At 42.7% G+C, this 16,986-nt stretch overlaps 1 protein-coding gene and 1 long non-coding RNA gene across 3 annotated transcripts in view; one reads left to right on the forward strand and one right to left on the reverse strand.

Annotated features, from left to right (window-relative positions):
• Positions 1-15,150, forward strand: VDAC2 (voltage dependent anion channel 2). 2 transcript variants are annotated; one of them, XM_083502838.1, is made up of 10 exons: positions 1-493; positions 1,728-1,786; positions 4,076-4,147; positions 6,321-6,370; positions 7,783-7,935; positions 8,025-8,077; positions 9,160-9,387; positions 10,770-10,920; positions 12,936-12,993; positions 14,583-15,150. In XM_083502838.1, exons 2-10 carry the CDS (start codon positions 1,753-1,755, stop codon positions 14,672-14,674), a joined length of 891 nt encoding a protein of 296 aa, XP_083358964.1. In that variant the 5' UTR covers positions 1-493; positions 1,728-1,752; the 3' UTR covers positions 14,675-15,150. The 2 variants fall into 2 exon arrangements, with proteins under 2 accessions (XP_083358964.1, XP_083358965.1); XM_083502839.1 differs by lacking the exon at positions 1,728-1,786 and having other exon boundaries at positions 52-493.
• LOC310706628 overlaps positions 6,760-16,986 on the reverse strand; it is a 24,224-nt gene continuing 13,997 nt past the window's right edge. Inside the window, exon 3 of the long non-coding RNA XR_014525953.1 lies at positions 6,760-7,672. This is a non-coding gene — a long non-coding RNA (uncharacterized lncRNA). The remainder of the gene's footprint in view (positions 7,673-16,986) is intronic.

A 16,986-nucleotide genomic window follows, 5' to 3' on the forward strand; every position in this document is an offset into this window, starting at 1 on the left:
TCTGCTCGGCTGCCCCGTCGCAGCCCGCCCCTCTTCTCCTCCCTCCGGAGCCCCGCCCCTCTTCCGCCCCTCCCTCCTCGAGCCGAGGACCCTGCCGGCCCGCGGCATCTCCTCGGCAGGGCTGTCTACTCCAGTGCCTGCGTGGGCCGCGAGACTCCCCGCGCCCGTCCCCGCTCTCTCTGCATCCCTCCCTCTGCATTTTGCCGCCAAGTGTCTCCTCGGCGCTCGCTTGCTCGCCGCCGGCCCGTCTCCGTAAGCGTCCCCGGGGCCGCTCCAACTTAGGCGCCCGCCTCGGGCAGCCCGTCTGTCGTTGCGCGCCCGAGTCGCGGAGGGGGTCCTTGCGCGCAGGCGGGCGGCGAGCGCGAGGTGTCTCCTTCACTTCGCCCTCCAGCGCGGCCTTCACGCGGGTAGAAGAGGGAGGGGCGGCGGAGGCGCGCGCGGGTCTCTCTGGGTCTCGGAAAGAAGCACGTCCCTTTCCCCCCCGACTGGGCAGGTAAGGGCCGTGGCGGGGTTACCATGACAACGCGGGGTGGGGTGGGGGGTTTCCTTTTGCCCGGGGGTGATGGCGCGGGAGAGGAAAGGAGTTGAAAAGGAAGCATCTCTCCCCGCTCTCGTTTCCCCGCAACAACAGCCCGGCGAGGTTGGCTCGGCCTCAAATTCCTCCTGCGGGGCTTAATAGGGAATTTATTCTGTTCGGGGTGTTTCTCCACGCGCTCTTTCCGTCAAGGTTTTCCGTGGGTGGGTGGGGGGATCCCGAGTGGGGTGTTTCCCCCCCCTCCCCCCTTTCCCTTCCTCCTCCCTTTCCCCCTTGTGAGGTATCTGGCGCAGGCCCTACTATCCCCAGTTTCCTGTTGGGGCTTTCCTCTTCGCTTGCTTTTTCAATCAATCAATCAATCATTTTGTTTGTATGCCGCCTTTCCGAAGTTTAAACTATCCTCAAGGCGGCTTACAACGTATATAAGAAAAGCACATAACTACAAACATAAAAGCAATTGTAAATAATAAACAAAACTTCAAAAAGTGCACAAGCGAATCGAACAGTTTCCACATAATTCCAAAATAAAGATACGGACAACATGTCACTTGCTTTATTGTTTGGGGGTCAAGTACCCTTGGCGTCTAGTTAAGTTGAGCATCAAGGTGGCTCCCTCTCCCTTTCCTCTGCAGTTTCTGGATGGTTCACCCTTGCAAGTTTTTGGCTTGGCTCCCGTTTGCAAACTGTCCCCTTTGCAAAAAAAGGAGCTGGCATTCTCCTATACTCCCCTTTTCGATCCTAGTTTTCGGGTTCAGATCTGCTTCTTCCTTTATTTGTAGCTTTGTGACGTTTGCAAAGAGGAGAGGAGGATGTGCTTTTCTGGTGGGCTGTACTTAGGCTGGAGATGCAGGGAAAGGGTCAGGACTTGCTCCCTAAGATGGCCGCAAGGAAGAATTCACATTGCAGTAGCGGGGAAAAAGTTATTTTATCTTCTCTCTCCACCACCACCACCACTCCTCCTTTCTCCCCAATAGCTGCCACACCCAAAGTCATCTCCTTTATGTGGGACAGAGGCAGCCTCCATGAGTAAAGGGACACTTCCGTTCAGAAGGGAAACTGCAGAAATTTTCTGTTATCTTTGTGTGCAGCATCCCTCCCCAAAGTCATGACATGAGAGTTATCTGAATACCACGAGAGTTCTTAATTCTAAAATCTGTGTAATTTATTTTTAATGTAATTTTCCATTTTATAGATTCTCTAAATTGGACTAGATAGCTATGTCTTTTAATCCAGCATGTCAGCGTCCAAGACGTAAGTAGGGAGATGAAGTAAGGATGTTGAAGTAACCTAACTAACAGATTTATAAGTTACAGTAAGAGTGAGCTTTGACGATGAGACTAATACCTAACTCACCATATAATCCACAGTCAGAAAAAGTCAAAATAAGTATTTGAAATCTAGGTGGCTAAGCTGCTTAAATATCTGTTTAAATGAAATATTTCTACTGTCTGTTATGGGTGTGTCTGCCTGGACTGCTTAATATGTTAATATGTTGGGAGTTGCAGATATTTGCAAAGCCTTGAGGATGTGCTTTGTGATAAGGGTGTGGAGGTGTTTGAAATAATAACTTGAGGGAAAGGTGCAGCATAATTATGTAATCTTCATAACTTGTGGTTTAATCATCATACATTGGGCTGCTCTTAGCAAGGGTTTTGCAAATATTTTCTCTCCTTGATCGTCTGTCCCTAGGGCTCAGTACATAACTGGAATTAGGAAGTGCAATTACTTGCTAAAATTCATTATTAAGAAGTTGTTACATGGTTGGCAGCTTATTCTTAATGGTATTGACTTGGAATTCCCCCCCATTCGTTTCAATGGGACTTAAACACTTAACTGTTCAAATTGGCAGGCCTTGTGCCTTTTCTTTGCAAATGTATGTTCTGATAAAATTGTCAACATTTTTTGAAATTGGGAGAAAGTGATATTTAGAATGCCTATTAAAACTTTGCCTCGTGCTCTACCGACTGAGCTACCCAGAAGTGCCCCATTGAGAGTGCAGGGTAGTGGACCTTGCCTATCCCCCAAAGTGAGTTGCTTCAGCTACCACCAGCTGAATTGGCAGCTGAGGGGAGGTGAAGAAATGGGTGGTCTGCGGCGGGGGTTCAATTGCTGATCCTACTGGATAGGAAAGGAGAAGCTGGCTTTCATTGAGCCCATGCTATCCCAGTTGACAAAACTAGATAGTACAAACCCACACAACTGCATTTCTCTAATATACAAGTGAAACATAATTACTATTGCATTCTTGTCATATTTTTATACCCAGCACAGTAGAGAGATGGAAACACAGGCCTTTGTTGTAGGATAAACATTTCTTTATACATTAGTACATGCAAAAATGTACTAATGTTATCCTTCATGCCTCAAATGTGCACTAATACATTTTGACTTGGAAATATTACATATTGATGTTTGGTTCAAACCACTCATTGAATTCTAACTTTCTCCCAAAATGAAAGATGCAGAAATCTGAAACTGAAGCTCTTCACAACATTATATCTGTCTGTCAATATTTTGAACATATTAATAACAAATGCTGTTAACCAAGTTTTAACAAGTATTTTGTTCAGTGATATGCAAGTTAAATGTGGTGTCTGATTCATGGTACACGTTTTGCCGATTGGAAAGTTGGCGGTTCAAATCCGTGCATTGTGGCAAGCTGCTGTTGCTCTGTCCCAGCTTCTGCCAACCTAGCAGTTCTAAAGCACACCAGTTTGAGTAAATAGGTACCGCTGTGGCGGGAAGGTAAACGGTGTTTCCGTGTGCTCTGACTTCCATCACAGTCCTCCATGCGCCAGTAGCGGTTTAGTCATGCTGGCCACATGAGCCGGAAAGCTGTCTGTGGACAAACACCGGCTCCCTTGGCCTGAAGGGAGATGAGCACCGCAACCCCAGAGTCGCCTTTGACTGGACTTAACCGTTCAGGGGTCCTTTACCTTTTTTACATGTTACATGCAGTTTGTATAATATGGGGTGTGCATGTGTCTGTCCTCAATTGTCACAGGATTCTCCATATTCTGCATGAGCAAAGCTGTATTACAGATTTAAACAGATTTGTGGCAGAACAGTTTAATAAGTAAAGAGGATATTGGGTTTTACTTCCACTATGTGAATAGATTTGCAGCTGTTACTGAGTGGCTCCTGGCATTATTGGATGTGAACATCTGCTTTGTAGGACTTTCATGCATGGAATGGGGGAGGAGGCATTTTGTAAAATGCACCAACAATTGTTTGCATGTTATAATGTATTTTAAATATTGGTATATATTTGCCCTTGCTGTTGTCAAAGTGCACCCGGATCCCCCCTAAAATCATCTAGAGGTATGTTAGTCTGTCATCTTAACTTTGCAATTCCTTTTAGTACAGTACTGCATTGCCGGACTAAATATATCACCTTTTGTCAAATTACTTAAAAATATGCAGCAGTACTGGCTAACCACCTCATTATGAATTGTTATTTGACTTCACAGCAGACAGAACTAATTACTGCTTACATTTTGTTCTTGCAGTACTAACATTCCCATTATTTTGTCTTCCTAGCTCCAATGGCTATCCCGCCACCATATGCGGACCTTGGCAAGTCTGCCAGAGACGTCTTCAACAAAGGATTTGGTATGAAAACATTTGTAAAGAATATAGTATTGTTTGGAGGCGGACACAACATTTGCTGCTGCCCTCAGCAAACCCAAACTATGCTACATAGTTGCTGTCTTCCACCTTTTCCCCACTTTATTGGGCAAATTATTGCTAGAAGTGGAATGTTTATCACCAGAATGTTTGGTGTGTCATTAGACATAACTGTAACTTGCTGCTGAATATTTTCACTGTTTAGTTTCTCTTTGGACATATAAAGATTGGCACTGCCAAGTACAGTGGAGTCTACTGTATTGGGAGACTAATAAAAGTATTAAATATACTTCTTAGGGAACACTTGGAAGGTATCTCAGATCAAAAGTTTCTTACGATAGGCCTTAGCACTACGATTTTCAAACATGCGTAGATGTCACAAAGGGAATTTACTATGGTTATAGCAAAGTGAGAACTCACCCGTCTACCCTGGGTGCTGTTTTTTTTTCTGACAGGAGCAAGAGGTGGGAGTTGAATTAACAATATTCCCCCCTACTAGTGCTGGTAGCTGATTTCCAGTGAGGGAAACCTTAGTTTTCAAACTGTGGGATGGTTCTTCCTTGCAGGGCACCAGTAGCAGGGTGGGAGTTTGTGAGGTTATTGGAAGGGATAAGGTCCTGAGGTAGTTAAAAATTTCACTCACCAGCAGCTGAGAACCTGATGGGTTGAATGCCCCTGAACAGAAAGCACTGATGGATGCATTTTTGGGTTTGTGGAAATAAACAATGTACTGGGAAAAGGGGGATTCTGAAAGAGCTGCTGCTTTTTTTCTTGTGTTAATTTGTGTATCATTTTATAACGGTGTCAGAGATTCTGCTCTGTTTCTCTTCTAATGTCAGCACAGAATTGCATGTTCACTGACATTAGAAGAAACACTTAAAACCATTTTGAGGTTGCTGGTTTTACTTTGTTTTGTTACAATCAAGCTGTACAGTAAGTTTTATTAACCAAATGAATGAATGAATGAAAAAATGAACCACTTGAAACAGTTAGGGATTCCCCAAAGAATCCTGGGTACTGTAGGATAATCCCAGTCTCCTCAAGGAGCTACAGTTCCCAGCGGGGCTTAACTAGAGTCCCCTTCCCATAGAACTCTGTGTATACTAGCTCAGAAGAGGAATGGGGACTCCTATCAGCTCTTAGCACACTTAACAAATGCAGTCGGCGGCATTCTTGGGGGTGGGGGGGGCAAAGCCATAACTATTTAAGGTACTATGATATTGCTTTAAATGTATAATGCAAATGGGGCATGCCCCCCCCCCCGGGCAAAACAGCTTGCTAGGAGAGAGCCTTGCTGGGGGAATGCAAGGAGAATTGATTTCTTGTTTCTGGGTTCTAAATTGAGCAATGACTGCTTTCATGAAACCATTTACATATTCATATTCCATACTAACTACTGTGGGGTGCATCTAAGTAAATATCTCCCAGGTAAATATTGGGTTCTGCTCTGCTGAGCTTTGGCAAAGAACAAAATGATTTCATTCCGCATTGCCAAAACTTCAAGGGGATCATGGAAGCCATAAATTGGTTTTTAGATTGCTCTGGTCCAGCAAAGGTCTGTTGAGTTTTCTTTGGTCCAACAGTGAATCTTTCAGAAGGGTGTGGGGTGAGATAGATGCAGTCCCTGGCTCCCTAAGGTAGGCAAAGATGCTTTAGAGTAGGTCAGGAACCCATTGGAAAGCAGCATGTCCTGGGCCTCCTCTGTAAAATGCTTTTGCTCCCACTAAAAGCTTGGTGTGAATTCTTTTGGGGGTGGGTCCTTGTTCCAATATTTCAGTTTTTAAAAGTCTTTCCCCCATCTGTTCTGGGAACGAGCATGTGCAGTATATGCAAGAAATGAACTTTCTTCTTGATGTTGCTAGAGAAACTGATTAGATCCATGTAGATGGTCATTTCAGTTATAGAATGCTTTACTATCGCTGTAGTTAAATAAAAGCAGTGCTTTAGTGAAAGAGCCCGTGCTCATTCATCAGAGATGTAGATGTCCTAAGATCAGAATTTTGTTACAGTTACAGCGATGCAACCAGGAAGAGAGCAGCGTAATGTTTTCTTACGACTCTGCCTGGAATTGTATTCAAGCTTGGCTATAGTGTTAACTTCTTGAAAAACTGGCATGTTGTATAAAAGGGCAGTAGTAATTCCAGTTTTGTCTGTCAAGGTTTTGGTCTGGTGAAATTGGATGTGAAAACGAAATCTGCAAGTGGCGTGGTAAGTGCATTTTGGTGTAATATTAAACAGTAGCTCATAACCTCTGAAATGTGGTGGGGAGTGCTCCAGACCCTTCTCAGCCTTCCCACACTCCCTTTCTCCACTCCCCAGGCAGCAGCAGCAGTAGTAGTAGTAGTAATCTGCCCTTCATCACATGGTGCCAAGGTGACAAGAATATTAAAATCAGTGAAAACTTCTTAACAAGCAAAAGGCCATGGGGTAAACTTGTCTCCATGAGGCATTATTATTATTTACCCTCCCTTTATCTTAATGTCCCAGGGAAGGTCTCAGCAATTTTAAATGCAACCTTAAAAACAGTTCAAAACAAATTCAATTCCAAATTATTATGTTGCATGCTTTCCCCCCATAAGATTTCAAGCACATAGAAATGAAGGAGAAAGTGATTTTATTTCCTTTCCTTTCCTCTTTCTCTTTTCTTTTAAGGGTATCTTTCTAGTCTAATTGCAAACTAAGTTGACCTTGTTTAACATGCAGTGTTCTGATGTGACAGCTGAATGGGGAATATGCCATGGACTCATTTCTCTTCCTTCCCTTGCAAGCTCCTTGCCTCTCCCTTTTCTCATCTGTAATAATCATCGTTTGTTCTGAAGTCCAAGCTGGGCAAACTCATGCTAACCTCAAAGCTATAGTTTCAGATGGGTTTGCAAGCCACAATTTCAATATTAACAGTATTACAATAGATGCTCAATTTGGATCCCTGTAATGAAGGAGGGAGCATTTTTTCTGATCTTCCAAATCATGGTTTGTACAATTGCCTGAACTGAGAAATTACATTTCTTTTTGGTCATTGTGTGATTCCTTTTAAAGTACAGGTTAATAATACCTCAGGCCCCATAATTAAGTAGCTTGATCACCAGGGTCTTTCAGGCATAACGTGTTAAACAAGAATGACCAGGTTTGTGTACTTTGTCCTCACCCTTCCTCTTCCCTGTATTCATAGTAAAATTTGGAACTTGTGGAGCTTTCTTCAAATTTTGCCTAAAGAAGTAACACATAGTTTGCTACAGACCAGTTTGTCATAAATGGACCAGGAGTTTCTAGTTGCTCTGAGTGTTGTTTGAGGTTTTTATAACACAAGTTGCAGTGACACTTTGAGCATAATCGCAATTGTAGCAGAGGTATACAGATTGTCCGATTCTTCAGAATTTCAGTAAGTCATTGTCAATGGCATTGAAACTCGAAGGTGATTCCGTCCAATTAGTTACGTCAGAAACTTTCAGAAAGCTGCAGGGTTTTTTGGTAAAACAAGTTCTTATTTTTATCTGTAAGCTGCCTTGAGTCCTCTCAAGAAAAAAGAAGGGATATTATAATAGTCATAGTAGTAACTGCTCCTCTCTGTATTCCCCTTCGGTTTGTTAAACCTTTTCTTCCCACCTGCATTCTCCTGCTAGGAGTTCGCAACAGCTGGTTCATCAAACACAGACACAGGAAAAGTGAATGGGAGCTTGGAGACAAAATACAAGTGGTCTGAGTATGGTGTCACTTTCACAGAAAAATGGAACACGGATAACACTCTGGGAACAGAAATGGCAATTGAAGATCAGGTAATTGAATTTCGATTTGCTGAAAAGTTAAGTGGTAGTCACTTTTTACATCTGCTAATTCATAACTTTTCTCCCCCTCTCTAAACTAGCTTGCCAAAGGTTTGAAGTTGACATTTGACACAACTTTCTCACCAAACACCGGGTAAGTTCTTTCCCTCTTAAGTCTTGGCACGTTCCACGTAGATTACACTGAAAGTGAGAGATGGGCTAATGAATGCTACTGAAGAAGACTTCAGTGGCTGGACACATACTGTGGTCTTTAAAAACAAAAAAACACAAATATACAAAATGAATTCACACCACACATAATACTTATTTTAATATGTCTTAATTTTATAATACATCTCAGGCAGATACATGGTGCCTCATGCCTATGGTTCAAGGAATAATTCTATAAAATCTCAGTGAATTCAAGCAGATGATCCCAAAAACATGTGACAGAGAAAAACCAGCCAAACGTACAGTAACGGCTATTCATCTGACCTGGCAAAAGACACTTTTCTGTCTCCAAATGCCAGTTACAACCAGAGCAGACAGTGTGAAGCTGTTTTTTAGTTCTTGGTGTCACAGAATCCAGACTTCTCTTCATAAAATGTAGTAGCAGATATTGTTATCAACTAGATAGTGGTAAGTGGGGAAAGCCTCCATTAACTTGTGTTTGAACTGCCTTGATTCCTAAATTCTGAATAAAACAACTTAAACTGCTGAATCGGTTTATCTACTCTGCAAGGGCAGGAGTTATTGTTTTAGGCTTGGCTTCTGCCTGACTCATGGGGAAGAATGATAGGCAAATATTTGTATACTTGAGTGGCATATAATAAACTTACTGATTTCCCTTTACCCCATGATATGCTTCTAGTTATGTCATTTGAGAAAATGTGGAACCACTTAACAGCAAGTGAGGCCATAGGTCAAACTACCAGCAGCTCCCCGTGATTTTCCTGCCCTACCTAGAGGTGCCAGGATTTTGATACTGAACAAGTTTCCTACTGTAGAGTTGAGTTACTAATTTCAAGTAAAGTCATTCTACAAACTCTCTTGCCCCTTAAACATACAGATCTCCTTCTTGTAGCCACAGGTCGGCTCTGTGGCTCTTGATCTAGTGAATACTCACATTTTGGACTACGTGGACATCTTTAATTTATCTGCTTAAGATGAGAATCAGTATAACTTGTGCATTCCAGGGGAAGAGCGGGTTTTTTCCTTACATATTTCTTTTTCCAGGAAGAAAAGTGGCAAAATCAAATCTGCTTATAAGCGTGAATGTATAAACCTCGGTTGTGATGTTGACTTTGATTTTGCTGGACCTGCCATCCATGGTACAGTTGTCTTAGGTTATGAGGGCTGGCTTGCCGGCTACCAAATGACCTTTGATAGTGCCAAATCCAAGTTGACAAGGAATAACTTCTCTGTGGGATACAAGACTGGAGACTTCCAGTTGCACACCAATGTGTAAGTATCAGAAGCTAACACGATTGCAGTTAATGAAGGTATCCAGAAATCTTGAAAACTAAGGGAAATAATTTCATTGTTGGAGCACTGAATATGCCTACATTCTGAATAGATTTTTTGCTGGGTGATTAATTATCAAAATAAATTTTGAAGGTCTAGAATAGCAGAAGTACTTTTAAAGCATTATTCTAAAGTATATTAGTTGTTTTAAAAAAGTTCATGCATGCATTTTTTTTAAAAAACGGGCTACCTTCCCAACTCCAGTGAGTAGTTTTATTTCACACAACTTCAACTGGATATGATCTAGTACAAATTGGTATGAGAACTTGCAGTTTCTCATTGATAAATACTGCATTAGAGTGTGTTGGCGTTTTCAAATTCCTATTTCCAAAAATGAGGGATGCTAAAAAAAAATTGTAGCATGGCTTGTAAATTCAAAATATATTTTGGTTAAATTAATATAATTTAGTTTTGCTAGGTAAGTAAAATGTGTAAAATTGCATAAAAATCAATGCCAAGTACTTGCAGTTATGTTATATATTAATAGTGTTTAGTTAAGCTGATCAGAAGGTTGGCGGTTCAAATCCCCGCAACAGGGTGAGCTCCTGTTGCTCTGTCCCAGCTCCTGCCAACCTAGCAGTTTAAAAGCACGTCAGAGTGCAATTAGATAAATAGGTACCGCTCCGGCGGGAAGGTAAATGGTATTTCCATGCGCTCTGGCACTCGTCACTGTGTCCCATTGCGCCAGAAGCAGTTTAGTCATTCTGGCCACATGGCCTGGAAAGCTGTCTGTGGACAAATGCCGGCTCCCTCGGCCTGAAAGCGAGATGAGCGTTGCAACCCCATAGTTACCTTTGAGTGGACTTAACCATCCAGGGGTCCTTTACCTTTTTTACCTTTTAGTTCAGTTGGCAGTTAGTGCATAGATCAATCAGGCCTGGAACCCTAATGCACCACAGGGTATTTGGTGAGGTAGAGGAGTACTGGATATTCATGCAGAGCAAAAAAATCTGTTGTAGCTTACCATCGTTGTAGCCTTTTGCTTACCAGCAGTGTCTTAAGCCACTTCTCACAGCACTTTCATAAACATAACGACTGCAAAGGAAAAACTTGACGAAATCTATTATTCTTGCCAGTGTGACTTCAGGGTCACAAGTTACTATCATGCCTTTCAGAGGGAAATGGAAGACTGCCTAAATGTTTGCATTTTGTATTATGTTTGCACTTTCTGTAGGGTGAGCCAGGGTTTTTTATCTCCCACCACCACCCTCAAATGCAGTCACTTCCTATGTCATGGGGAACCCTCAATGCTCTTCTTCATTTGAATCTTTTCTTTATTTTATCACTTGAATAAAAAAAAACATTTCAAAAATATTTTTCAGCAACGATGGGTCGGAGTTTGGTGGCTCAATTTACCAAAAAGTCAGCGACAACCTTGAGACTGCTGTAAACCTTAACTGGGCAGCAGGCAGCAATAGCACTCGTTTTGGAATTGCAGCAAAGTACCTGTTGGATCCTACCGCTTCTATTTCCGTAAGTAGATCTATAGAAGAAAATGCCATAGCTGTCTTGGTCCACAAAACTATACATAGGAAACTTCTATGTCCCTTACTATGAGAAGCCCCCCTCCCCATCATAGCTTGAATGAGCACCTCCCAACTGGCCTTTGTTCGTGCCTGAGTTTACCTTTGTGAGCTGCCTAACTCCAACTTTGGCATGAACAACTTTTCTTAATGGCTTCGTAGTCTGAATGAAACAGTGTGGGCTCTCAGTAGCACCACTTTCTCCAAGTGAGATCTAGCCCGGCAAAATGGTTAAGAACATAACCGAAACCGCCTTGTGCAAGGACAGATAATTTGTCTACCTCAGTATCATCCACATTGATGGGCAGCATCTATTTGGAGTTTCTGAGGGGCAGGGTCATTCCCACCCCTGTTTTGTAAGTTTACACAGATGAATTGCTTTGTGTGTAGCAGAAAATGCTGTGTACAGTCGTAGCTTGGCTCCTGAACGCTTTGGGAGTCGAATGTTCTGGCTCCCGAACAATCAAAACCCAGAAATGAATGTTATCGTTTTTGAATGTTCTTTTGGACGCCAAGTCCAATGGAGCTTCTGTAGCTTCCGACTGGCTGCAGGAGCTTCCTGCAGCCAATCAGAAGCTGCGCTTTGGAAGTCGAATGTTTCAGAAGTTGAACGGACTTGCAGAACGGATTCTGTTCGACTTCCAAGGTATGGCTGTATGTTCTAAGAATTCTGGTAAGGTTCACTCATGAATGGAAATGAGGTCTAATTACATAGCAGGGACTTGATTGCATTGGGGTAAGGTTTCCCACAGCTGTGCTTTGAGCTGTAAATTTAACTCTAGGTGTGCCATTATCTTTTACTCCTATCAGTAAAATTAGGAATAAATGACCTGAAGGACATGGTTGTAAAGATAAAACAGTATAAAGCCTCCTACTGCATGTTTAAAGTGCTTTACAAATATTTGATGGAGATTATAACAGTCCAATATTGTAGTGAGTAGCACTGCTTCTGAGGCTTTTGCCTGGTATGGCTGTAATGGATTCCTTTGACCTGTGGCCTCATTCTTTGCTAAGACTCACATACATAGATGGCAGTATGTAAATACTAACCCATCTCTTATTTTCATTGTGCATGACAAAATAGGAAGCTGTGTCATAGTAGAAACAGGCTTTAAAGCAAAGGGAAGGGAAGAAAACCCAAGTTGCATAGATCTCCTGGTTGGAACAGTCCTGAGGACTAGTGATTATCTTCTGCCTACAAATTCTGGCAGCCCTTGGTAGCCAACAAAAAATGTCTGGTTGTCAGGACATGCTCCTGCTCCTGTGCGTCATGTCCCTGGTCTCGTGATAACATCACTGGAATGCAGGAGAAGGTCAGGGACAAGCAGAAGTGTGAATCTGTCACCCAGTTCTGAGCTAGAGAAGGGCTGCAGAAGCATGCTGCCTCTCTCTTCCTCTGTACTTGCTGGACAGTGTAAGTTTTAACTGCTTGGCAGAAACAGAGATGATGCAACATGGCTTATTCATTCTCCTCTGGAGAGGGGCAGCAGGGGTGTTTGTCTGCTGCGACTGGGCCGTTGCAACTCCAGCAGCCCAGTTGTGTACAAAGACAAGGCTCTGTGCTCTTGTGTTCTCACTCCAGCTTGGTGCCAGAGTGAGGAAGCGGAGTTGCATTCATCATTACTTGCACACGGAAATTGCATTGCTAAAGCCAATTTGCAAGCTTCTGGGGCCTGTACTCATCCTGCCCACCTCACTCATCCTTGGGGAGGAAGCCCCGGGTTTGGTGTTGCCATGGCGAGGGGATGAGAGAGAGATTATTTGAAGCCTGGTCATCATGAGTTGAAAAAGCAGTTGAAGAAAGCTTATGCTAGATTACACTCCGGTTGCGGGTGCTGCCTTCTTGCTCTAGTTGGGCACTATATTCTTTGGAGCAGGGCAAAGGGATGTTAAAATTAGGGCACAACATATTGTGACACACAAAGGATTGATAAAAATGTCATCTTGCTTCTCATTGTTTTGCAGGCAAAAGTGAACAACTCTAGTCTAGTTGGAGTTGGGTACACCCAGACCCTGAGGCCAGGTAAATAATTTTGATAAGAATGTGAGAGATATTGAAGGTTTTGCTTAATATTCAGGTTAACGGCTGGAGTCTGTTGTTAACATGCTCTTGGAAGTTGGCAGTTCTCCATTCAAGGTTCGAAAGAGACTTGATATATAACGATGAGAAAACACTGTCCAAAATGTATAAAATCTTATTAGAATGGTCAGTGAAGGACGAGGAGGTAAAATCAGCCATGGTAAAATGGGCAAGAGATCTAGGTCATAAGATACAACTCTCAGAATGGCAAAAATTAAGTTCAGAGCATGTTATTCTATTACAGAAAACTACAGGAAGACTTTCTGTCGCTAGTATTTAACACCGAGGAAATTAGCGATAATGTACAAAAATAATTCAGACCGATGTTGGAAATGTAAGCAGGTGGAGGGATCAATGTACCATGTCTGGTGGTCTTGTAAAAGAATGAGGGAATTTTGGGATTTAGTCTGTAACAAGTTGAAAAAGATGTTCAAAAATTCATTTCCCAAAAAACCTGAGGCATTTCTTTTAGGGATTATTGGGAGGGAGATTCCTAGAAATTTAAAGAAATTACAGTGGTACCTTGGGTTACATACGCTTCAGGTTACATACAGTTCAGGTTACAGACTCCGCTAACCCAGAAATAGTGCTTCAGGTTAAGAACTTTGCTTCAGGATGAGAACGGAAATCGTGCTGCAGCGGCACGGCAGCAGCAGGAGGCCCCATTAGCTAAAGTGGTGCTTCAGGTAAAGTACGGACCTCCGGAACGAATTAAGTACTTAACCCGAGATACCACTGTATTTATGTATGCCACCATGGCAGCACAGAATTGGAAAAATGAGATGATACCATCAAAAAAAGATTGGCTGATTAAACTAATGGAATGCACCAAGATGGATAAACTGACAGGACAGATAAGGGATCAAGTGAAACAAAAATTTAATAAAGACTGGAATATATTTAAACAATACTTGAAAGACCACTGCGGAGAATTAAATTTTTTGACTGGTTTAGATTAACTCTTGTAATGAGAATCATCAAAAAGTAGTGAAAAAATGGTAACCAATAAACTAGATTTATTATGATACGCATTCAACCAAGAACTCTTAAAGGACCCAAGTAAGAAGGGGAGGGAAGTCAGAAGTAATTAGAATATTAATGTGTTGAATGAGTAAGAATATATCTTTGTTTTTCTTTATTATGATTTAGAAACACATGCACATTAACAAGAAACTGAAACTTTATACAGTACTGTGATTTTACGTTAAGAAAGCATTTTTGTTAAAAACAATAAAGATGAATTGCAAAAAAAAAGTTGACAGTTCTCAGAGTAGCAGAGCTTGCCTCTTCAAAAAGGACTTACTTGCATTCAGTATGAAAGTTTGAAACATTCCTTTTTAAGTGTCTCTGCAACTTAACTGGTACGTAGGCACCTTTGTGTGAAGCTTGATGCTTCTAATCCCACTGGCGTCGGCATCCATGTGTGTTTCAATATAATTTACTACCTTTGAGCACTGAAAAATGTTAGCAGCAACTGATGTGTTCAGTGGACCTTGCTTTCTCTAAAACCCTTTGGTTCTATTGATCTGCAGGTGTGAAGCTCACTCTGTCTGCCCTAATCGATGGGAAGAACATCAATGCTGGTGGACACAAACTTGGTCTTGGCCTAGAATTGGAGGCTTAAGAGGTGTGAAGAAAGCTGCCGCAGGAAATGGGATATCAGAAGAATATGGCCTTAAAAATGTATTTCCAGTGTGACCCGGGGGGGCTTTTTTTCCTACTCAGACGGATGGCCTAGAACAAGAGCTGTATTCAGAGTATTTAGGCAGTTACTTGTTAGCTGGTTTTTAGTTAAATTGGTTACCTATCTAGTTCTCAATTCTGCATTAGTGCAGTCACTACATAATACATTATTTAAATGTATTTAACTGTTGAATGCGCTACCCACAAATAATGAAATAGACTTTATGAAAACCTGTACACATGTGTGCATGTTATGTTTCTTTTAACACGTGATAATAGCCATTGAAATAACAGAATGGATCAGTGGATGTTCTGAAAAGTAAGGTCAACGGTTTTGTTAAAATCACCTTAACTAGAAATACTTTTGGTATCCCAAGGCAATTCGAAAATTATGAATAAAACAAATACACACACATACTTGTGCCTCCAGATATGTTGAAGTTATTGATAGGGAGGGCTGAGGTCCGCCTTAATTTTGCTTTAAAAAAAGCTGCCTGTTGTTCCAGGTGCCCTTTCTCTTCGGCGTTCTGGAGCATTTGCTATGACTCCAGTTTGCTGAAGCAGTTAAATGTCCAATCTGGGGATTTCTTGAGTTTGGCCATGGCTTAGCGAGATCTTTTGAGTGGAGTACTACTCTTGGGGCAGTCGTTTCGTGCTGCCACAGAGCCTAGGACTTGCCGATCAGAAGGTCGGCTGTTTGAATCCGCTCAATGGGGTGAGCTCCCGTTGCTTGGTCCCTGCTCCTGCCAACCTAGCAGTTCGAAAGCACGTCAGAGTGCAAGTAGATAAATAGGTACCACTCCGGTGGGAAGGTAAACGGCATTTCCGTGCGCTGCTCTGGTTCGCCAGAAGCGGCTTAGTCATGCTGGCCACATGACCCGGAAGCTGTACGCCGGCTCCCTTGGCCAATAAAGCGAGATGAGCGTCGCAACCCCAGAGTCGGCCACGACTGGACCTAATGGTCAGGGGTCCCTTTACCTTTAAGGAATCATAGAATTGTAGAGTTGGAAGGGACCTCGAGGGTCATCCAAGCCGCTGAAATGCAGGAATCATGCCCTCAGCTGTCCATGGGTGGGATCGAACCACCAGCCTTCTGGTTAGCAGCCGTGTGCATGGACCTGTTGGAACCACCCAAGGGCTGCTTCTCTTCTTGCCTATTAACAAAATATGCCAGCAATATGAAATGGAAGCGGCTTTGGGAGGAAGAGGTACAGAGATTGTCCCCTCGCTTGCCCTCCTTAGGTGCTGTGCCCCTCAACATGGAGATTGGAAGAGTGGAGATGTATTAAGCTCTGTCCCTGCCCCCCTCTACATGTTGGAGGGCAAATGTCTGCCGTGGGGAGTCTTCTCTACTTGCATAGGCTCCCCACAGAATTTAGAAACCCCAAGACAATGAAAGTGGCAGAGCTAGCGTGCTTGCCTGCACCCTGCCTCATACAGTCCTAATTACATGAGGGAAAGACATTCCTGAATAGTGTTTCATAGCTGCATTGGGTACATACATTTATTTTGACACATTGTAGAATGCGCCCATGCTTGGTTCATGCGTGAAACTGTTCTCTGTGCCTGTTGGCTTCGGGAGCTATTGGTTGCAGTGTCTGGGGTTTTTTAAAGCACCTCCATCAATTGCTTTCTCCCAGATGTTGAGAATAGCTTGCTACACATCCTAGCCCTGTATTACCCCTAAATGGTGGATCTACAAGAGATAGTAAAAGGTCTGTTCCTCTGCGTTTTTTAAAAAAAAAATATGGTTATTTATTAAATTTGTGTACTGCTCTTCATAGATCTCAGGGCGGTTCACAACATAAAAATAAGAGGTAAAAAAAATACAACAAGAAAAACAAACCAATAGCCCCCCTACCTCCCACAAACACATTTAAAAGGATATTGGATGTTAACCAGGCAAAGGCCTGGTTGAAGAGAAACCTTTTTGCCTAGTCCCTAAAGGTGTATAATGAAGGCACCAGCCAAACCTCCCTGGGGAAAGCATTCCACAGATGGAGCCACTGCAGAACAGGCCCATTCTCATATTGCTACTCTCCAGACCTGGAGGGGCAATGGATGCCCCCTTCCTGATTTAGATCATTGGGATTATTGAAAAGGGGCAAATGGGGCTTGTCAACCTGGAAAGGCAGCCCATCTGGGAGAAGGAGCATACTGATCCTAAAGCTCCACTGCCTTGCAGATATCTTCGGGAGAAGAAAAGGATAAGGAGTTAAGCCCTACACAGATCTGGAGTGGAGTCCCTAAGGT

This window comes from Podarcis liolepis (genome assembly GCF_965112155.1).
Source record: "Podarcis liolepis genome assembly, chromosome: 5".
Taxonomy (NCBI): Eukaryota; Metazoa; Chordata; class Lepidosauria; order Squamata; family Lacertidae; genus Podarcis; species Podarcis liolepis.